Here is a 24,414-nt window from a genome sequence, read left to right on the forward strand (position 1 = left end):
TATAAGTAATATATATTAACAATGTATCATACAAGTATGTTTTCCTTCGAAATTATATTTTGAATAGTCAGCGTTGGTTTTCCTAAGGGTGTTTCCTAAGGTCCTGAGGTTTTATACTTAAAAATAGACTATGTTTGGAAACCGCGAGTGTCTAAGTCTAAAAAAATGGTATTGATCTAATCCAAAAACAGTCTGTATATAGTAAAAATCTCAAGTAGTCGATATGAACGTTTCAAAACCTATCCGAGATATCCTTCTTCCTAAATAGAGGTTGACATAATATGTAAGCACGTAATTTTGTTGAACAAAACTGTATATTTCGGTGAGACCGTGCCCCGTCGTACCCACGTCACCGGCAGCAACGCTCTTATAAGAATTACAAATTTTAGCTTGAATATCAATAAGTCTTTTGAAGGTTTCACCCCAACTAGTGCTTAATATAGTTACTTTATCATTTTTTTATTCACATTAATAAAAAAGTAATTACGTCACTCTCAATTTCAAAATTTGGTATCATTTATTATAATAATATGTATGTAAGCTTATACTTGTTCCATATAATTACTAAGCTTTTACATATAACGTAATAAATAGCAGTAGTATTAATTTTTAGCACTAAAATTTAAATTCAAATTATTAGTTTATTTTACGATAAGAAAAGTGAAAACAAGCACAGAAATTTGAAATAAACCAAACAGCAAAACAAAAAAAAAAAAAAATAACGAAAACTCGTAGCAAAGAGTATCATTGAACGTTACAGTTTACTAGACTTGTTTTGTTTGTTCACCCTAGATTAAAACGTAATACCTGCACATAATTGGAAAAAAGTCCGTAATAAATTGAATAACCTCTCACTGGGGGCTTCGGCGCGTGGGCCGCTGCCGGTGTAGGCTGTTAGCTTTTGGCCCGAGCATAAAGTTTGGTTTGGTTAGTGCGCGTTGTAACGCTTGCCGTGGCGGGTGTGCATTATGCTGGGAACATGGACGTATGGAGCGGTCTTCCCGCTTCGTGCGTTCGCGCACCGCAACCCTTGAACATCGAGACGAACGAGTTCGCCCTATCATTTTTTGATAAAGCTCAACCACCCCAGCCGAAACAAGGTGTGTTATGTGTTTTATTTACATTATGTATATATTTTGCTTCAGTGACTAATTTTTGTTTTTATTAATTTTATTTTCAGTTGCATATTTTATATTTCTTTAAAAGAAGATTAATATTTTTTATTTATAATTATTATCTTTAAATGAAACATAGATATTTTTGTTATGAATGTATTTATTTTGTGGATTATATATAATTAGGATATGGTTCCTCCAATTAATAAGAAAATAAGAAATTATTTTTTACATGCGAATATTATTTAAACAGAATATAATAAAAATTACATAATAATAAATTATTTGTCTGTAATAGAATTGAAAATAATAAGAGGGTTGATAATTTTCTTTTCAGCATAAAATCTTTCTTTTCTTCTTTCTTTCTTTCTTTCTTCTTCTTTCTTTCGTTTGCATATGAAAATATGTTAAATATGTTACGCAAAATAGCGATTGTAATTATTTTATAATATAATAGCTGACCCGGAAAAGGGTGTCTTGCCCCTAAACGTTATTAAAGAATAGGGGTTGATTTTAGAAGGGTGAAAATTTCGAGTTGTATGTATTTTTAATGCTAAATCATAATAAAATAAAAAAAAATGTTGTCAAAGAAGTAAAAAATAAAAATATTTAGAGGTGGATCACGCTTATCATTTAGGGGGGGGGGGGTATGAAAAATAGATGTTGGCCGTTTCTCAGACCCGATATGCCCACAAAATTTCACACTCCAGCCGTTTCGGAGGAGTTAGTCAACAAACACCGCGACACGAAAATTTTATATATTAGATTTTAAACGAGATATTTTCAACAAAAATTTAAATATTTCGTTATACATATCAATTCTAGAGTTTAATATTCTTATCGACAGACAAGCTCAAGATAGCATTTGACATATTATAGCCGCGTAATTGAGATAATTGGTTGGTTATCTTGATTTAATTATAAGTTTATGATTTTCGCTGGATCTGTTATTTAGTTTTACCACTCCGATATCTTTGTCGGTTTGGTCAACAGGCGAACTGAATTACCCGCGCGTTTTTTCCCGTTTTTATTATTTCATTCTTGTTAAAAAATATGTTGTCGTTTGAGAAGGTATAATTGTTGAATGTTTTATTATACCTCATAGCTCGTGGTTTACCAACGCACCATGAAATCAGACTTGGAGGACAGATTTTTAAAATGGATCGTTAATAACAAATAAATATAAGTTTTGAAGAAGTGTTTACTTATGCTGTAAATTTATAGGCTATAAAACACTATACAGCCTTATGATAAAGCCAGTACCTAAAAAACAGTTTTAAACAAAACAACAATACAATGTAAAATATTTTGTGATATTAAATTGAGTGGGGTGATAAAGAGAAACGAATCGCTGTGATTGCATTACACAAAGTAGGCATGGAGCAAAATACAATTTTTAAAACTCTCCTTACGCTTGGTATTAGTCAAATGTTTGTGTACCGGGCTATTGATAGGTACAATGAAACCTCCTCTGCTTGTGACAGAAAAAGATCTGTTTTTTTCTTTGTAACTATATTTAGAGCAAGACTAATACGATAATACTTCTTGTATATATAACAACTAAGTCAAGGTCATATGTATATATAGCTGATCCCACAAACGTTATTTTGCCATATGTGTTATTAACTCCCTTAATCCACCTTATAACATAGGGCTATGAAAATATATGTTGGCCGATTCTCAGACCTGCCCGATATGCACACAAAATCGGTCCAGCCGTTTCGGAGGAGAATGATAACTAACACGTGACACGAGAATTTCATATATAAGAATATACCAGAATTGCTCGTTTAAAGGTATTAATTAGAGAGAAGTGGGAAGAAATGATTCTTTTGTTTGCTTGTAATAGGCAAATCCAAAAACTGCAGGATCGACATTGAATATTCTGTCATCAGGAGAATGTTACGTTCTTTGACTGACAAAGGCTATATTTTAACGCCAGAAAACGAAACAGCCAAAATCGTGTAATCTAGCAGGAAAAGTCGCGAACGGTAGACTAGTATACAAAAAGATAAACGTGAACCACGTCTTGTTAGATCATCAAATATCTCAAGTTTTTTTCCTCGTCGACATTGTACTGTGATAATACCAAAATTTTGTTCTCTATACCTCATTAAAAAAAAGAACTGCACAGAATTTCTTAGTTTCGTTTTCGATATTCATTATGTATTCGAGTTTCCGCATTCATACTTGTGGACATAGACGATCTTGATAGAATATGTATATCACCAGTTACTGTGCCGAAAATGTACATACACGTTGAACATTTACATAACAGTCTCGTTCAATAGCTGTTCTGTGAAAAAAAATATTTTTTAAATTTTACAACTTTGAAACGAATACGATCTAAGCTTTGAACATAATATCTATAGTAAGCCGTGTGATATTAAAAAATGTTGTAATATTAAAAGCCCATATAGAAAATATACAAGATTTAATATATGTAAAAGACTTTTTTTAATATCAATAAATTATTATGCATGCGTGGGGATATATAGGTATCTGATTTGTGTATTAATATGAACACAAAATAGTTTATTTCGATTTTCGATTCGAGTAAATATCGATTAAATGACTCGTGCGAAAATCGAGTGAAATAGAAGCAAAGCGTAAAGCACCGCAAGGTAGAAATGACAGATGAACTATCGCTCCATCTTTGCTGAAATTGAAATATGTTCGAATAATTCCAGAAGCGACTAGTAATTTAGTTGAATATTTTATTCAATATGTCGGCCTTATTAATTGCGATTATTTTTGCATTTAGTATCTATCCTATATCATTTCCATTATGCATACATTTCTTCTGTACACATGTATGTTAGGTAATTGTTGGGCCAATTTGGTTTGGTTGGATTGGTTTGGGAATATTGGTTTGAACTCACAACTGTTCCTGGTAGATTGCGTTACCATCGAGCTTTTTAGGCATTTTTCGGACGACATATAAATCTGCCAAAGATAAATAAATTATAACTTAATATATTAGATAAATTTATAACTTAAGAAAATATAACACCTGATAGAATGCATAGTATTAAATTTGACTTAGTAAGTTGTAAAATTTAACTCATAACATTATAACAAATAAATAACCCGCGAATTCGAAAGAAGAAAAGAAGAAAGAATTTATATTTATGTTGTGTTATATTACGTCGGATCAAATTTTGTATACAATTTTGATGGATTTTCGTCATTAAATATCCTTATTATTCACTTTTCATAACTACAATATACACTTAATTGCTTACAGATATCACACAGGCTCTCAACTGAAGAGACATGTCCCTGTTATTTTCGTTTATTAGAGAACAACATTCTTTGTTTTTGTTAAATGTAACGGAAATTTCATCACTAAATCACGTTTAATTACTAATTAAAAATACTAAGTTAAATAAAGCCATAGTAAAATACCTTTAAGCACTAAACTTTTATTAACGACGAGGAATTCTTAACAAAAATTTAAAATTAAAATTTTATATATTTAATATTTAGAAGAAAAAAGAAAAACGAACGTGCTTTAGACCACACGATTGAAGCTTACGAAACGCAACTCAATCACTCTCTTTCAATCTTCACTAACTTATATTTCCCTCTCAACTTTCGTTCGCCTCACCCGATTACACTTTTCGTAACGCTCTATTTCTCAAGTCAAGCGTGCGTAAAGAAGTTTTACTTCAAAAGTTATTCATTGAATATAGCAATCAAATACATTTTATTTGAATATAAAAATATATACCCAAGCAAAGTCATCAGTTTAGCAAACACGAAATAACAATCTATTTTCGGGGTAATTATTTTTGTTATTTTCATGATTTAGTTGAAAAAGAAGGATATTATTAATATTCGTATTATTATATATTATTATTATTCCTCCGCGCATATACTCGTATTTGCTATCTTAATAAGGTTTTAATTCATCTGTAATTGTTGTTTATCACTTCTTTTCTTCGTGTGTAATTTTAACCATTTATTAACTTTTTATATTATGTGGTTCACCGAGCAATAATAAATAATCATTTTAACTGAGGTTGGGCATAGCAGAAAATGTCCTGCTCAAAATCAGGAGCAGCCCAACTGGGGAAGTACCTCGGACCTTACAGAAGCAGTGTTGTGTTCCTTTGGCGAGTAAGGTGGCCAGAGCTCCTGGCGAGGATTGAGGGTAGGGTCGGCAAAGCGCTTTCGATGGTTGTATTATTGCCGGTGCTGTCTATACGTAACGCGCTTGCGATGTTTCTGGTGTTGTTTTATAAGCTCCGATAATCGCTTACCATCAGGTGAACCGTACGCTTGTTTTCCGACCGAGTTATATAAAAATAACGCATTTTACATTTGTACTTTTTTCCACTTACTAATTTTCTTTGTGTATTTCATTCATGAGTTTTCTGTGGTCTTAGCGTTTGATTATATTGACAAACCTCTGCTCCTAAATTTAATCTCTATATGTCTTTGAATTTGAGGTATTTTTATTTTATTTTACTAAATTTCTCGTAAATAATTAAGGATGAAAACAATTATTGAAATATATTTTAAAAATAATCAAAAATGACAACCCTGAGGCATGCATTTCTATATTACACACTATCATCCTGCCCCGACTTCGCACGGGTATTTAACAAAAATTTCAAAATTTCAAAATACATTTTCCCCCAAATTTTTTGAAAATATAATAAAGCCTATGTCACTCGCGGATAGTGTAGCTTCCCACCTGTGAAAGAATTTTTCAAATCGGTTCAGTAGTTTTAGAGCCTATTCGATGCTAACAAACAAACAAGCAATCAAATCTTTTCTCTTTATAATATTAGTATAGATAAAATCACATACCGTAAGAATTGGAATCACAAATTGAAAGTATAAATTGGAAATAGTGGATTATTTGACCTCATTTAGACACTTAGACTTTATAAAAGATCAAAACTCAATAATTAGTAAAAACTAAAAAAATTAATTATACGAATAACTGTCTTTTTTTTTCATAACGACTCAATTATATTAGAAAACTCTTATACACGTATCTATTTTGCCCTCTTATGTCGGAAAAACAGGGATTACGGATTTATAACATTTTCAATAAATATTATAAGCATAATGGTTTCGAAGTTCAGAAATACATCAGTAAAATAGTAGGAGAGCTATTGATTAATTTTCTATTTGCAACAACATTGATGTCGTCGTAATAGTCTTAACATTGTTGTAGTTGGTGCATAAAATGTGAACACAAGTTATGTAAAAAATGGTACAAGGTAAATTAATTATTCCCTTCTTACTTTTACATGTCTGTTTTAATTTATTATAATCGACATCAAACTATCACATAATGTTTTAATCATGTGATATACTCGTAGCGGTAACTTAGTCTATCTAATATATACTTATAAGATCATAATTGAAAGTCAGTATATATATATATATAGCGATTTCTATGTATTAGCGGTCGCTCATTGGTCGAAATTCGAACATAATTAATTTAAGCTAGCTGTGCCCGCTACTTCGTCCGCGTGGAATTTAACAAAAAAAGTATTGTTCAGTTCCCAGAGTTATAAAGTAAATAAATTTCTAAAATAAAAGTAGCCTAAGTTAGCCCTTACTATATCAGCTAACTGCCAGTGAAAGTCCCGTCAAAAACGGTCCAGCCGTTTCAGCGTTTAGCCGGAAAAAACAGACAGACAAAATTGTAAAAAATGTTATTTTGATATATGTATCGTGTATACATCCATATGCATTTAGTAAAAGGCTGTTACTAACCCCGGACGCAAAAAGAGGGGAGTTATAAGTTTGACGTGTCTGTCTATGTATATCTGCAAATATATGTGGTGGGGAGAAACAAAATCTACATTATAGTAAGTATACCTATAAAAAGTATAAAATAAAAATTAAATTAAAAATTAAAAAAAAAACCCGACACAATCACCACATCAACTCAGGTTGAGTTGCCTTTAAAAAGTAAAAAATAATTAAAGAAACTCAATCTTAAAGTACCTAAGTATGTATTTAATAATTCAAAAAAAAAAACACATCGCGTTAGGGGACCGTTGGGGGTTCAGTTATTTATAAGAAAAACCGATAACTGCTATCCAATTTATCAAGAATATCTCCAATTAGACACGCCTTGTGGTATTTAAAGAAAGAAAGAAAGAAAGACATTTATTTGAGACACATACCTACGCTGCTTACAAATACACAACTAACACATGAGAGCACAAATACAACAAAAAAATAAAAAAGTAAAAATTTCAATTAATTATAAATAATTAATTTAAAAAATTAAAAGTTAAATTTTATCAAATAAAAAATTAAAATAAAAAAAATAAAAAGAAAAGAGTAATAATAAAAAAGCAACCAATACAGCATCGCTTTATTAGTTTAAACTTAATGTATTTCAGACGCTAACATTAACTGCTCGGCTTCCACTGCCGAATACATTGGACTTGAATTGTTATAGGCAATTCAACGCAACAATATATATATTTTAAATCGGATGTTTATCTTATGTAATCCCATCTTTTTTTTGTATTATTGTGTTGGCATTTAAATTTGTAATCCTGAAAATTATTGAAATATTAGATTTTGTATTGATATTACTCTTATTTTACGATTAGTCAGTCGCCATCTTGATTATCTGTTTTGCAGGGCAGTTACCAAATAAATACTGTTATCATTCAAATTTATGCTTCTAATAATTTTATAAGATTGTATTGATTGTAATTTTATAAAATTGTAGTGTTCTTACTGTAATTGTTATTTCTTAAAGTACCGGAAGAGCATAAAGATGGTGACACCATCTTCAAATTAATTGATACTAATTTTCTGATTGGTCAATCGCCATTTTGTGATCTATTGGCGGGATTGTTGTCCTTTAAATATAAATAATTTGTAAGTAAAGATGCAGTTATAGTTTAATTATTGCGTGGCTAACGTTGCTACTTGATAAATGGCGTATACGTGATTAGTGTGATAACGTATTTAATGTAGTTAAAACTATAGATTTGAAGTGTGAAATAAGTGTTTACTTGAGTGTTCTCATTTTCTGAGTCGTGTTCTACAATTATAACGAGAAGATTTCAACTATCATAAATATTGTACATATTTTTAAGTACTTAGACTTCTATTAGTAATATTCACCGCCCAGTCTCATCAGACTTAATAGATAAGTATATATATGACCCGGGGACAACTCGATGGGGTATAGGAATATTATTCGTTAAATTAAAAATACTGTGTTTTTATACCATCAAAGTTGAAAACAACATAGGTATCCAAGTTGTGTCCATGTTTCCAAGGTTGATAACATCACAACCACTTTCCAACTCTACCCTCGTTGAAAACAGCGCATCCCAACAGTTTGTCGCAGCAAATTTATCCACCACAGGAACGTAACGCTACTTGATATCAGTATTATGTAGGTACGATTTAGGTTGATATTTATCGGTCGAGATGTACCAAAATTATGATGAAATACGTAATATTTCAATCTATATTTGGAATAGCTATTTTAATTTATTTACGGAAAAACAGAATTGACTTTGAATTGACTTTGAATTCTTAGATGAACTAAGTTCAATCTGAATCTGCCCTGGGTTGTAAATTCAAATTCTGAGAAGATCCGAAAGATTTCGACACTTTGAAATTCACCTAAGTACATCTGAAATAAATATTGTCTGGAAAAATCAATATTTCTTGCCTTTAGAATGTACGTCTTTGAAGTTATTTATAAGGAATCTTAGTTACTTAACGATAATTAATTAATTATTATGGGTATTTTAGTATATTAAATGAACACTTTTGCTACCTACACTCGTTTTTTGTGGTATTTTTATAAAATCTTTTCTTTATATTTTAAAAGGTGAAAAATCAGCCAAGTAAACAAGCCGAAGAAGTAACCGTATATATCTATACAAATAAAATTTGGTTAAATTGGTATATGAATAAATATATATATATATAAATAAATAAATAAATATTTACACAATACACACACGGTCGTCTGTTCCTAAAGTAAGCAACTTAATGCTTGTGTTATAGATTACACCCGACTGGTATATAGCTACATTTTTTTTTGCGATAAACATACTTATAAATAATACATATATAAATATATAAATAAATATATAAATAAATATTTATATTACACCCAGACTCGGGGTGGGAATCGAACCCACAACCCTCGGAGCAGAAAGCAGGGTCACTACAAACTGCACCAACGGGCTAGTCATTATATATATATGAATTTGTTTGCTCATGTATATACTAAGCCACTAACTTTACTTTATATTTCCTCCTTTCTTCATCTTTATCTGAATTTTACTAATACCCGATTTTGCACACCTACAAATCTCTGCTCTTGTACGTCCTAAGGTTGAATTGTAGAGAATGCTTTTAGCATTAAGCCCGCCTTTTGTACAATTCTTTAATGTATTAGTAAATAAAGTTGGAATGTCTGTTTGTAATATTAAAATAAATACTTTTTACTAAATGCGTATGGATGTATACACGGTACATATACCGAAATAGCATTTTTTACAATTTTTGGTCTGTCTGTCTGTCTGTCTGTTTGTTCCGGCTAATCTCTGAAACGGCTGGACCGATTTTGGCGGGACTTTCACTGACAGATGGCTGATGTAATTAGGCGTAACTTAAGCTACTTTTATTTAAAAAAAAAAAACATTTATTTCATAACTCTGCAAACTGAACAATAGCTTTTTTGTTTATCCCACGCGAACGAAGTCGCGAGCACCACTAGCCTGAATATATAAAAAATATTCAAGACTTATACTCAACTGTATCGGTTTTTGATATATGTAGGTCCTGTGAAATAAAGTTAGTATTTTATTCTTATACATAGAGGCATCCTACAGATAACAGGTTTCAGATACTTGTTTTCTATTTCACCTTAACACTCTACTACAGCTCAACGATAGCTATTTTAATTCATTATTTTACCAAAAAACGCCAAATACTTATAGCTGTTAACGTCAAATGAGTTCGGTCTTACATAGTCATATTATACAGTCGTGTGACTGATATTACGTCACTTCCGTTATTAGTTCGCTAGCCCCAGCAAAATCCCTATCTCCTTCAAGCCTGCTGTAAGGAACTTTGTTCCAAAAAATTATACATTGTTAAATTAGACGAACCCAACTTTTGCTTCTTTCCATTCTCTATAAAATATTAGGCTGCAGCCTAGGGAGGCAATTCTTAGGAGCGGCAAAATTTTGCCTAAATTTTATTTCTGATCCAGAAAATGGGTTGTCGTGCCCACAACCTGGCTAACTAAAAAAAGGTCAGTCGAAATAATGCGACTAGCACTTGGCCGATTTTCGGGTGGCCTTACAGCCTACGCAACCTTTTTGAAAGCTAGATTTGCACCTGCCTGTATTCATACTAGGAAACAGGGTATCGAGTTTCGGAGGTCAGTAGGGCGCCCAAAATTGAATTGGCTACTGGTGGGTGAAAAATTTGTAAACACCCCACTGTCGGCCTAGTGACGTATGTGCGAGATACATTTTCAGTAACCGGTGAAACGATTCACAATATCTAATACTACTAAACGAGCAATTCTTATATATATATATATATATATATATATATATATATATATATATATATATATATATATATATATTCTTCGTATTCTTCTTATTCTTGAAATTTAGTATTCAGGGGATCTGGGCGATAAATCGATATAGCTAGGATTCATTTTTAGAAAATGTTGTTTTATCCCTGTTTACGGCTACAATATTGTTAGAATACGGAGATAAATTTCGCAATTCTTACTAAAGTTGTGATAGCTCAAGTGAGAAAACGGTCTGTCGGAATCGACCGAAAAGACCACGGTTCAAATCCCCATATCTTAAAATCGATTACTTTTTTTTCCTTTTTTTTCAAATTGTAGTCATGATTTTTTTATTTTAATAACCAGTTTATATTTTTTATTATTATGTCGGTAAAATCGGAAAATATTATTCATATTTCATCAATATGTAATTCATATTTAAATATGATTTCCAAAAAACACGACTTCCTAAAAATACCGAGCTAAGCTCGGTCACCCAGGTACTTTTTATAACTAAGCATTAAACGAAATCATACTTTTCTTTTTATGTTTATTTTTATTTTAACTTTGTTTTTGATGTTCATTTGTATAGGTCTATAGAAATATATGTTATGGGTTATGGGAATTTTATTAAAATTCCAAGTATGTGATAGGAGGTCGGCAGGCTTGTGACTAAATACGGAATCCTAAAATTGTTTACTGATTCATCTGTAAAGGGCAATTTGTGATTTAAAATGGTTATTTTGAATGCGTATAAATATAGACCCTTTATAACTTATTTATAATGCCAATCCATACCACTTGATGATGACCTTTCTATATTTTTTTTAATTTTCTTAATTCTATTCTTTCTATAATTTTTTTATTAATATAATAACCACTCTAGTGTAGTGGCAAGTATGCCGCGTAGGCGTCTTAACAGCAGCGAGTTCGACTCCCACTCGGGATGGATATTTGTAATTGTACAAATATTTGTTTCTGATTAAGATGTTTGTCCTTCTGAGTCTTCCCATCAAGCCTCGGAGAGCACGTTAAGTGATTCCTGTTGTTATTATTGTTATTATCTACATCCGATAGAGATCGTCACTCATATAAGGAATATACCCGCCAAACCCGCCGTATAGCAGCGTGGTTTCCACCACTAAGCTCCGATCTTTCTCCAACACAGAGAAAGAAACCTATGCCTAGCATTGCCATAAATCAAAGCAAAGAAATATTTTAATACTTTTATGTATAAAGGACTTGGGAAGTATAGTGATACAAATACAAGTAACTTTCGAAATTCATGTCAATATTTTTCTTAGTAAATCTTAGAGTTATTCCTATAAATAAATATCGTAAGACTAAATTATATATACTATAGGTACCAAATTTAAATGGCATTGCCAAACAGTAGAGAGCATTACAATCAAATCTAACAAAATCTGGAAACGAAGTCTTTCACTGTTGACAAGGCATAGTGTTAAAATATTAAATATCAAATACCATTAACCGTCATCGGTGAAACAGGCTCTAAAGATATTATATATATGTTACAGACGAGCTTTTGGGTGGTATGTTAACTATAATTATTTTTTATTACATTTATTACGGTATAAAATTTAATTACGGTGAAATCTCCTGAAAATCTTAAAAATTGACGAAATAATAATTTAAAGAAAATTTACATACACCAGTGGAGCAGCGTGGGTAGTTAAGCTTCGATCCTTCTCCTACACGGAGAAAGAGAATTATGTACGCAGTGGGATGTTACAGCCTGAATCGATTACCCAAACCCAGTAATTTTACATTTGTTGTTATGCTTATTACATAGAACTTACGAAACATTTTCGTCTAATAAAAAGGACACTCACATTTTTGTTTCATGGAGATTGTACATCATTATTTTAAATTCTATTTTTTGTTTTAATCTTATTAAAGTAATGAGTTTTCATATTATTATTATGAATAAAGAAAATTATATCGTATAAATACATCAATAAATATTTATGATCCCTAGATCATTCTAATGGTACAGAGAGGTTACAGTTGTGAGGATTGTACTGAAAAAAGATTTTTAATGTGTATATGTAAACGTAATCGTACTACTATTACTGTGTGGCTACGGTACTAAAGAATATAGCCACCGCCTCTCTTCCCGTGGGTGTCGTAAGAGGCGACTAAGGGATAACACGGTTCCGCTACCACCTTGGAACTTAAAAAGCCGACCGGTGGCGGGATAACCATCCAACTGCTGGCTTGAAAATACACAGGCCGAAGACGGGCAGCAGCGTCTTCGGTGCGACAAAGCCAGTACTGCGGTTACCAACCCGCCTACCCAGCGTAGTGACTATGGGCAACACACAGTGGACTGTATAGGCTGTAATGATGATGAAACGTAATCGCTACTAAGATACCGATGAGCCAAAATAAAACTTATTAAAAATTAAAGGTTATAATCGATATTAATAAGGATTAATTTTTTATTATTTAAGTTGTTCGGAGCTCATATTGTGTTATAGATGAGTTGACCCAGCGATCTTCTATCAGCCGTATTTTTTTCATGAATTATAAAGATTTTTATGTCCAATTTGATAAAGTCATCTAGGAGTTATGTGCGTACATGCATTTCAACGATTCCTGAAGGATTTTAGTGTTTGTATATCATTACTATAATTACCCAAAGTATTCTAATTTATATTGCACTACTAGCAAAAAGACAAAAGATGCTTTTCTCATAGAGAAGGATTGAAGCCTACGATTAGTCTGCCACGTTGCTTTATATCTTTTGTCGAAAACATTCCCTCTGGTGTAGTGGTGCATATAGTCACCTAAAAAACGGACGGTTTGTGAGTTCGAGAGAGACGATTCCCGTTCGGGATGGATATTTGTATATGTATAAATATTTCTTTCCGGTTTGGATGGCTGTTCTTGTAGGTCTCCCCACCGTGCTTTGGAGAGCACGTTAAGCTTTCTTCACGGTTGTTAATAAATTTCTGATAGCAATCGCTACTCATAGTAGGGAACATATCCGCCAACCCGCAGTGGAACAACTTGGTGGATTAAGCTCCAATCCTTCTCCTACATGGAGAAAGAGGTATATCCCTAAGCCGTGGGATGTATCGTATTGTCAATTGTTTTCTACATCTATATCAGTATCTTCTTCTTAGTATTCGCTTTTAAACGGTTTCTTTTTAAGTCATTCGTCAATCGACTACGCGACACTCTATCTATTTTCTGACTCAATTTAATGTACATCCGCTTATGTTATGAAACGTCGCAGAGAAATTTGTACTCAAATTGATATGAGTATGTTTCAAAATTTTATGTATTATCATTACTTTGAAATCTCGTTACAAATTTATACATTTTTAAAGTTAGGTAAACTAGCAGGTTTATCCCCTTTCCCCGTCAGATCAGTTTAAGTTATTTAATAATTAGTTCCTCACTACATTGATTGAGTCACATCGTGGTGTAAAAAGAAAAAAATAAACTTTTCATTTGAACCTTTTACTATCAACATATATTGTCATTAAAAAAATTATATGGTATAGTAACTTGATCTAATTGATTTTAATTTTTATAATTATCACCCTAAGGTACGAGTACTCGAATGTTTTTTTTATTTAGGTTTTTGTTTTTACTTTAATTTATTTATTCATCACTATACTGTAAGTACAATAATGACACAGTAGCAGTTGAGATGACTCAGTAGACAACTGTGAATGTGTTGCAATTGTTGAAGCTAAGTTGAACATCTCGGAATAGTCAATACTATTTCTTTATTAAATCCCCCAAGATATCGAAGCTCTTACATAGATCTGTGACATTTCATCATTCATCATCATTACAGCCTAAATAGTCCACTGCTGGACATAGGCCTCCACAAGTTGACGCCAAAAATAACGTGAACTCATGTGTTTTGCCCACATTTGTGGGTGATTTGTGTTTTGTTTTGGGTTGGTGACCGCAGGGCTGGCTTTGTCGCACCGAAGACGCTGCTGCCCGTCTTCGGCCTGTGTATTTCAAAGCCAGCAGTTGGATGGTTATCCCGCCACCGGTCGGCTTTTTAAGTTCCAAGGTGGTAGCGGATCTGTGTTATCCCTTAGTGGTATCTGTGTGTTATCCTGTGACATTTAAACTGTTACTATACATATTACGCGAGTTTATATATTAAAGATAAAAACTGGCGTAATTAATTAATACAAGCTGTTTTTCGTACATAATACAACATTTAAAAATCAGGGAATTAAAATCGCGAATGACAATTTATAAAAATAAAAAACGTTAATTAAACATTAAAAAAAAAAACATATCAAAATGATAAGTAAACAAATTGGCCACGTAACACAATTAATCTGTTTTCCGCTTGGGAGCGAATCTGAGAGGTGATCGAAGGCACTGGGTTCAATGGCCGCGCGTTATGCAAGACGATAAGCCGTGCTCGGTCGCCCTACCAGCCAGCCGACTTTCACATTAGCTTAGGTTAGGGACTTGAAATTTGTCTTACGAAGCCAGCTTAGCGCGACTCACGCGGCCTTTGTTTAAATGCTAACAAAGCTGCACTCAAACTAAATCCCGTACTAATACTAAAATATTTTGACTCACTTCTCAGTCATAAAACGTAAAATTATAAACAATAACTTTAATTAAATTCGTTTTAATAAATAAAAGCTAATAATAATAATAAATTTTTTTTATTAACATGCAAATTTTGACAAAACACTGGAGGTTTCATTGTTTTTTTTTGTTCATCTTCTATCATCAAACTAAAAGGATAAAATTGATTTGTCACTGAAATTAAATAAGAGTACCAAATTAGCTGTGCGATATTTAGATCTTAAAAATGATTTGCAAATTTTAAAACGATCAATACATATACAAAGATTGCTAGCTTAACTAATTACAATCATCGGAATCATCGGAATGGGGATTCATCAGCGGGAGCTACTATACTAAATTTTTAGAACGTTAGACATTATTGCGTATCTTTGTAGTGTCAGTAATATTACAAAAACATTAACCAACAATATAATAATATTACAAATAATATTTTAAGTATGTCATAAGGGAACTATTTTATTAAAGTACAAACTGACCCGGTGAACTTCGTAGCGCCTTATTTTTTTCTTGAAAGTATCGATTTTTTTTTTTAATATACAAAACTTTTCTTGAAAATAACGAACACAAAACTAGCTAACTTAAGGGTATCGGATTTTTTGTGACGGTGCGCGTTCGAATCGTAAAAATTTAGTCTTATCATTTTTCCCTAACGCGCCAAAAGAACTATAACTTTAAAAAGAATTATCGAATTTGGTACAGTCGCTCGGAAGTTTACGCGTACATACGTTTCGGCAATTTTAATCATTTTTATTTATTTAGATTTTAAACGTAAAATTTTGATAAGTGTTTGGTTGTTATATTATCGCGGAAATACGCCTCAACAAACCTGGATGCATGTTTTATACATAGGTTATCTAGAAAATCAAAAATGAACACTTTTCGAAAAATACCATTACCATGGGATAGATTTGTTTTTGCTTTTTCTATAACAAGGGATCGAAATATTTTTGTAATGTGTTCGTTTAGAGGCTTGGGAATGACATAAACTACTTTTTTCATAAAAATGAAGACTTCTCTGAAATAGCATAACATGTAGGACAGCATCGAAACCTCCACACGAACAAGTTCTCGGGAAACGTCTAATATATTTCTCACTGTAGGTACGCCATTTTGTTGGTTTGCATATAATTTGCAATGTTTTGTATATTTATCAATACAAGACTATAAATGCTATTACATAGACCGTGGAAGAGCAATTTATTATTTGTTACCCACGTTTTATGAACGGGTATGAAAATTTTATAGTACGTACGTTTATATGTCACATTTCGTTCTACATCCGGCGTCTCGAGTGGTTCCGTGGTGACCTTTCCTAGACTTTATGGCTTGTTTATGAACAACTAAAATATATAGGTATATACATGTGCATATGTGCTATTTTAGTAGTTTTTAAATAAGAAAAATAATAATAAATGTTATTGAATTTAGTGTACGTTTATACTTATATGTTGATGGTTTTTTAATTTTTACTAAAAAGTTGAAAGAAGTCAAAATTATTTCAAGTAATAAATAAGATTTTATTAAGCTTTTTAGAAGAGGGTTCTAGTTTGGATCAGTAGTCAAGTCGGTAAAACTTTGTCAGTTGAAGTTGAAAAAATTACCTATAATGAATGACGTAAATAAATGAGCTATTTGAAAATTAATTAGTATAAAAAACATTGTAACTAGATATAAATATTGAAGTACCCTTGCATTATTTAACGAATGCAGTAACTTAAGCGATATTGACAATATGTATACATAGATGTAAGACGCAGAATATTTCCGTTTTTGACTACTTTTTTCGTATTAAATGATTTATCATAGATAATTATGAGTTTTGTTTTTTAAGTTATCCTATTTTAGCGTGTTAGGAAGAAATTATGAATTATAAATTTTTACGATGCGCGCGCAAACCGTCACGAAAAAAACCGAAGTTAGCTAATCAACGAAGAAGTTAGCAACGTGAAGCTAGCTAGTCAATGAAGTATAACTTCTTACGTGCATACATAAGTAATTACACGTATCTATTTCTTGCTGTTGCTGTAATACAATGTTTATTAAAAAGATTCTTATGAATTTATTTTTGATCTCCCTAAGCGGAGAATTTTCGAATGTACGTTATTTTTTGTGAATACTAAGTTATGATTCTAATTTTAAAGACGCGTGGCTTTTTAGATTTTATTCTAAAATATGTCCTAACTTTCTAAGGAAATATTTCAAACTAGCTGTGCGCGCGACTTCGTCCGCGTAAAATTTAACAAAAAGTTATTGTTCAGTTCGCAAAACTAAAATAAATAAATTTCTAAATTAAGTAGCCTAAGTTACTTCTTATTACATTAGCTATCTGCCAGTGCAAGTCTCGTCAAATCGGTCCAGCCGTTCCAGAGATTAGCCGGAACAAACAGACAGACAAAAATTGTAAAAAATGTCACTTTGGTATATGTACCGTGTATAGATAGATCCATCCACATGCATTTAGTGAAAAGCGGCTATTTTAATATTACAAACAGACACTCCAATTTTATTTATTTGTATAGATTTCCCTAAGCGGACTATTTTCGAATGTAGGTTTTTTTGTGAATACTAAGTTTTGATTCTAATTTTAAACCCGCGTCGCTTTTTAAATTTTGTTCTAAAATATCTCCTACCTTTCTAAGGATATATTTTAAGTATATAAAGCTCTCAAATCGATGGTATTTTTCATTTATTTTTTATTGTTTGTTAAATGGTAACTGTCAACTTGGTATAGCGATTTTAAAGATTCTATTTTGAATCGTAAGTTAGTGCTTATCGTGTGATCCCATTTCAATTTGTAATAAGGCGTATTTGGCTATTTTTTATTGCATCACTTTTTAATATAATTCAAGTCGATTTTTTTATTTATTCATTTTATACTTTATTGTACACCACAAATATATTACAAACAAAGCATAAATATAGTTACAGACAGTGAAGTACAATGGGCGGACTTATGGCTAATTAGCCATTTCTTCCAGACAACCCATACCAACCCACTTTTTAATATAATTCAAGTCGGTTTTTTTTTTCGTTCGAGAGCAAACACAACTATGTAAGAAAACGGGAGCTCTAGATAAATCATAATAAATGGCGGTTTTCAGAAAGTTATAAAATCACAAATCTATAGGACATCTTAGACGTTCAAACTCTTCAATATGTCGATTTATAAGACCTGTTAGTGGATATAGACTCACGCATGATTCGGAGTCAAAGGATCACTGGGATTGATCTTCCGCCACATTTTATCGTGCGTAAATAAAATTCATAGAATTTAACTATTAAAAAAGTAAAGTTTATAACTCTAAAATGCACTGACCCGGAATCAATTCAGTTTAGTACAGATAGTTCATATATTAAAGTTGGAAACTCAATATATTAAAACGCCAAATTTATTTTAAGTATCTATTTTTACTTAACATCAAACAGAATCAGGACTAGAAGAACCTTTGGCATAAAATTTCCATTAATATCAAATATGTTTTGAATATAAATTTATCTCTGAAACGTTAACCGATTCGCTCGTTTAAATTATAAAAAATAATAAAAATAACATAAGAAAAAAAAATACAACTTTCAATTCCAAAAATTTCAATTTTTAAAACAAAAGCCTACTTTTATTACTTCTGACGGATTATTAATTTTGTTGTCATATTTTATATAATCTCTAACTACTAATGAAAAATAAAACAATTAGTCAGTATAAGCTCAGATTTCATTTCTCATAATTGTCTCTGAAAATTTATTTCATAATCGGTAATATAAGTAAATTCTTCCTTATGTATATTTCTCGTTTTTTTATTTACCAATCTAACAGCCAGTTCTAAAGACTTTGGGGATGTTTTATAAGCCATTTCCCAGGAAGGAAAATGCCCTAAATTATGTAGTACAATATAAGAAACTGAAATCAAATCGGTATAAGCGATCGAAATAGTTGTTAGCTACAATATTGTACTCAATTAATGAAATACATAACACCTACAGTGATTGCTTCGTGTTACAACAGAATCCAATTTCGCTGTACCGGGGAAATCTTACCATTCTAACCTCTTCTAACGTACGTACCGTGCAAGTAAACATGTATATTCCCCGTAGGGAATTAAATTAATGATTGTTTGTAAACTAAAAGATACGCGTTTTCGTAAGTTTTTTTATTGCTTTGCTTCTGTGTGCCCTACAGCCTGTAATATTCCACTGCTGGTCATAGGCCTCTTTCCCCATGCAGGATCAGAGCTTAATCCACCACGCTGCTCCAATGCGGGTTGGCGGATACATTCCCTACTATGAATAACGATCGCTATCAGGTGTGCATGATAACAACCGGGACCGATGGCTTAACGTGCTCTCTCAGGCACGTTTAGGAAGACCAACAAAGTCTAACAACATATTTGTATAAACACAAACATCCACTCCGAAAGGGAATCGATCCCGCGACCGTCGATGTTTACGTAGGCAAACAAATAACTAGTCAAAATAAGAAGCACTCAGCAAAATATTGGTAGTTTATTCAAATATGCAAAATTTATACGACGAGTTGGAGCAGTGGTTACAAGAAATGGCCGGTGAACTGGCAGTCACAGGTTCAAACCGCGCGTGCTATTAATATTTATAGGCCACATATTTGTAATATATGCTTGTCAAGGTAGGAGGGAGCATTAGTGATTGCTTATGTTTCCGAAGTACCCGATATAGGATTTACACACCAAGAGACGTTCGTTAGTTGTGCAACGCTTATAAACTGATTTCTATACAAATAAATAAAATTGGAGTGTCTGTTTGTAATATTAAATAACATTACCAAAATAAGATTTTCCACAATTTTTTTCTGTATGTCTGTCTGTTTGTTCCGCCTAATCTCAGAAATGGCTGGACCGATTATGACAGGATTTTTACTAGCAGATAGCTGATGTAACAAGGAGTAACTTAGGCTACTTTTATTTAAGAAATTTATTTATTGTATAACTCTGCGAACTTAACAATAATTTTTTTTTGTAAAATTCCACGTGGTCGAAGTCGCGGTCACAACTTGTTTATTTAATAAAATTTCGCTTAATAGTAATAGTTCTTAGGTACACGTGTTTTTTTTTTAATGATATATGAGTACCTCTGTACAAAGTATTAGTATTTAGTTAATCACATTTTAGTTAAATAATAAAATGCTTTATACAAACGTCATCCATGAAAGACATCCATGAATGCCAACAAGAACGAAATTATGAATATTTGTCTTATTCTAAATACAGGCATGTATAATATACATAGATTAATAGACTTTTACCATACATGAAGTAAAGGGGAAACTTATAACAAATTTAATACGTAACACTTTGCATTAAGCCTACTTTTCAACAGTCAAACTGAAAAGTTTGGCTACTTCGAAATATATACTAAGTAAATATAAAAAAAATGACGCCCCACACAAACCAAGAAATAAACCCACACTTATACATAAAATAACTCTCGTAAAAATAACTGTATTTTATCAAAAAAAAAAAAAATCTGAAGCCATTAACAACTCTATTAAAATATTGACTAACAATTATTCGGCATCTAAATTAGTTGATTAATATTTTGACTTTATTATTATATGTCCAAAAAGAGTATAATTATTGTTAGGAATAAAAAAGTAACACGGGACTGTAACCTCTTTTGTGCGTGGATTGTTTTATTTTTACCTAACAAAAAGCACTGGATTGGCACGAAAGAGTTACACGTGTGTCACTGCGCTGCTTAAATAGACCGTGGCTTACTAAAACTGACTCCTGGCTGTCAGAGAAACAGGTAAAATGGCTTTACCGTAAATTCTAAACTTAATCACTGACATCGAACAAGTTTGGCTTAATCCGTCTAAAACTTTATTTTAAATGCAACAGTTCGGAAATAGATGTAAACGATATAGCGAAAGATATTTTATATTTAATTTTACCCCGGACAGACTTTTCTCTGGCAAAAGTTAATAGTAAATATATATTTTTTTGTATTAAAACCTTCCGTGGGCCTTAGGAACATTCAAAAAATAAATAAATTAGTAGAATTGGTCGAGCCATTCTCGAGCTATGCGCTTAGCAACATTCATTTTTATATACTATCGGTGCCCGCGACTTCATACGCGAGGAATTTAACAAAAAAGATATTTTTCAGTTCGTAGAGTTATAAAATAAATACATTTCTAAAATAAAAGTAGTGTTAGTTACTCTTTATTACATCAGTGAAAGTCCCGTCAAGATCAGTCCAGCCGTTTCAGAGATTAGCTGGAACAAACAGACAGAGAGACAGACAGACAAAAATTGTAAAATATGTCATTTTGGTATACGCACCGCACAACCACACTCCAATTTTATTTATTTCTATAGATGTATAGATATAGATTAAATCATTTTAATGCTATGTTTTAATCTAAAATAATTTAATATCATTAACGGAATATTACGAAACTATAGTCAAATAACATTTATTTATAGCAAACGCTACAGTTGTATTACGACGTTGAACTTCATCGTAGAACTTCTCTATCGATTCACAGTTCTGGTTCTTAGGTTGTCTAGTCGTAATAGTGTCAACCATATTTAAAATTTATATTAAGTATCAGTATGTGGGACAGTAATCAACTCAAAGTGCAGAGAAAATAAAGTTAAAAATTATAAGCCTCGGCGAGCCCGTTGGCGCATTTCGCAGTGACACTTTTTTCTGCTCCTAAGATTGTGGGATCGACTACCATCCTGGCTCCCGATTATAATTAATGTATTTATTTATATGTTACATCAGCTGTATGTTATCAAGAACACAGCCATCTAGTTGCCTCTCTTAGGAAAAGACGACCGTGTGTTTATGTAACATACTTATCTTATTTATTTTGAATTCAAAAATCTAATCAACATATTTTTGAAGTCAAACTTCTTTTGGTGTGTTGGAAAAAATGATGAGAATAAATTTTTACGATGCACGCGTACAGTCAAAAAAAAAAACTATACCCTGAAGTTAGCTAGTCAACGAAAAAGAAGTTAAAAAGTTGAAGTTAGCTAACCAATGAAGTATAACTTTTTACGCGCGTACATAAGTACATACACTTTTTTTTCGTAAAGTTATGTGTTAGTAGTTTGTTGTAAAGTAATGCAATAAGTACATAGGTAGTAACGAACGGAACACCTTTGTGTGCAATGTGAAAGATGACCGATAGTAAAAAAATAACGCCAATATAAGTATAGAAAGTTTTTTTTAATGTTAGTTAGGCTACTTCGTTTCTCATATAAACTTTTTTTATCGAAATTAAACCTGATATTCTTCGGACGATGCAATAATGTTATTGCTTTGTTCCGGTGGTAGGTCAATGAACCGGTCCGAGTCGAGATCAAGAGACAAACGTACTAATGGTAGAACGTCGGCGACGCTAGGATTTTCAGCTCACTTCAACTACATAAATAAAAATCATACACCTAATTATTCAAAGATGTTTTTCACACAGACTTGAGAAGGAAAGGTTGCATTAGCACGAAATTTTATGCTTCGTTATACGATTGTATAAATAAAATCAAATATTATATACGTAATTTATATTCACATAACTGTGTCTAGTAACTCAATACATGTGTTTTAGGTAACAGTCAATTGACAACAATTTTATATAAATGTATGAACAAAACACGTATAAATATATAATTTATATGTAGCTTAAACCAGACTCGGAAAAGGAATCGTATCCCCAGTCATTGAACGTAAAAATTCCGTAAACTTAAAACGCCGAACGTAATAAAGTACCTATTTTCCTAATTTATAAACTTTTTTATGTAAAATTACAATTTTAGAAGCAATTCCGATGTAGACATTTATTATACTTTCATAAATAAAATTCGATAATAACGAATTGTAATCACTGTAGAATACACAGTAGTAAACAGTAAAGGAAAATAAAAGAATAATTTTGATCGACACTGACAAATGCAGCAGCTGCGCTATAATTATTTCCTCGTGATTTAACTGAAACTCGTAGACAACTGAAATTGACGTAATAAACGTTCATTTTAAATACACGATTGTCCACAAATAAATTGCGAATTCGTTTCCGATATTTTTTAGTCTACGTTATTAATTTCTGTTATAAAACATTTCTTACTTAACATTTTATATTTATAGAGCCTGATCGTGATTTCGATTCATTAATTATCACTTAATGATTGAATGAGTCAGCCCCTATACTTCCCACAGCTGGATAAAGACTGGTTGTTCTTTTTAAGGTTGGATTTAATCTTTTAATCGATTGAATCAGTAATGACGACAATACAATTATTACATTCCTAATACATAACAAAAATTATTCGCGTGTTCCAAAAAAAAATCAATTTAAAAGGGATAGAACTGAAACGGGTGCACGATGAATTTCTAGTTCGATATTAGAAAACTTTTCTAGAAGGAAGCGTCGAGCTTCGAGATCATAAATAGTAAATAAGAAAGCGTGTATCCGTAGATGTATGTTACATTTTAGAGAAAATGTACTCGAGATATTGAAATTACTATTACAATATAAAGACTTTTTACAATATAAAGAATTTTATTATTCGCAATATCTTTATATTGATACACCTTTATAATAATAAAACGTTAGTAGAAGAATTAGTATCTCCCTCTATTTATAAAAATACTTTCATTACAGAGATAAAGAAACTGAAAATAAACATTTGAACGGTTTGAAGCAAGAACCAAAGCGTTCTTATTAATATAAAAATTTTGCTTTACTAAACGACGTTGATCTGTATATTAGTCTTGTTCCAATATAGCTGTCATGTAATCCTGTGGATTTAACCACTACATGTTTGCGTATCTCCAAGTTTATTTTTTGAACAAACTCTAACCCACAAACGAGGCTGAGATTTTTATGAACTTTCATATGGTCTACTGCTCACGTAAAGAGGATTATACCATCTCACAACATATCACATATATACAATCGGTCAGTAAAAATAGCCGTTTCTTTCAACAACTTCGCACTAAATTTCCGATTCAATTTTGTAACGCTTAGGATCATTTTAAAACTACAAAATGTTTACGAATTGATGTCGAGCTTTAAGGGCTATTTAAAAAAAAAAACGTTAAATTGTATTTTTACTGGTCTACGACTTATATCATGTTAATATAAATACACCAGTATTTAATAGTTAG

At 31.7% G+C, this 24,414-nt stretch overlaps 1 protein-coding gene across 1 annotated transcript in view; it reads left to right on the plus strand.

Annotated features, from left to right (window-relative positions):
- Positions 1-979: 979 nt before the first annotated feature.
- Positions 980-24,414, plus strand: part of LOC123668485 (ecdysone-induced protein 78C-like) — a 68,819-nt gene continuing 45,384 nt past the window's right edge. The window contains exon 1 of the mRNA XM_045602214.1: positions 980-1,100. Within this exon, the coding sequence (XP_045458170.1) occupies positions 980-1,100 (121 nt within the window). The remainder of the gene's footprint in view (positions 1,101-24,414) is intronic.

The sequence above is a fragment of the Melitaea cinxia genome, chromosome Z (genome assembly GCF_905220565.1).
Source record: "Melitaea cinxia chromosome Z, ilMelCinx1.1, whole genome shotgun sequence".
In the NCBI taxonomy this organism is placed as follows: Eukaryota; Metazoa; Arthropoda; class Insecta; order Lepidoptera; family Nymphalidae; genus Melitaea; species Melitaea cinxia.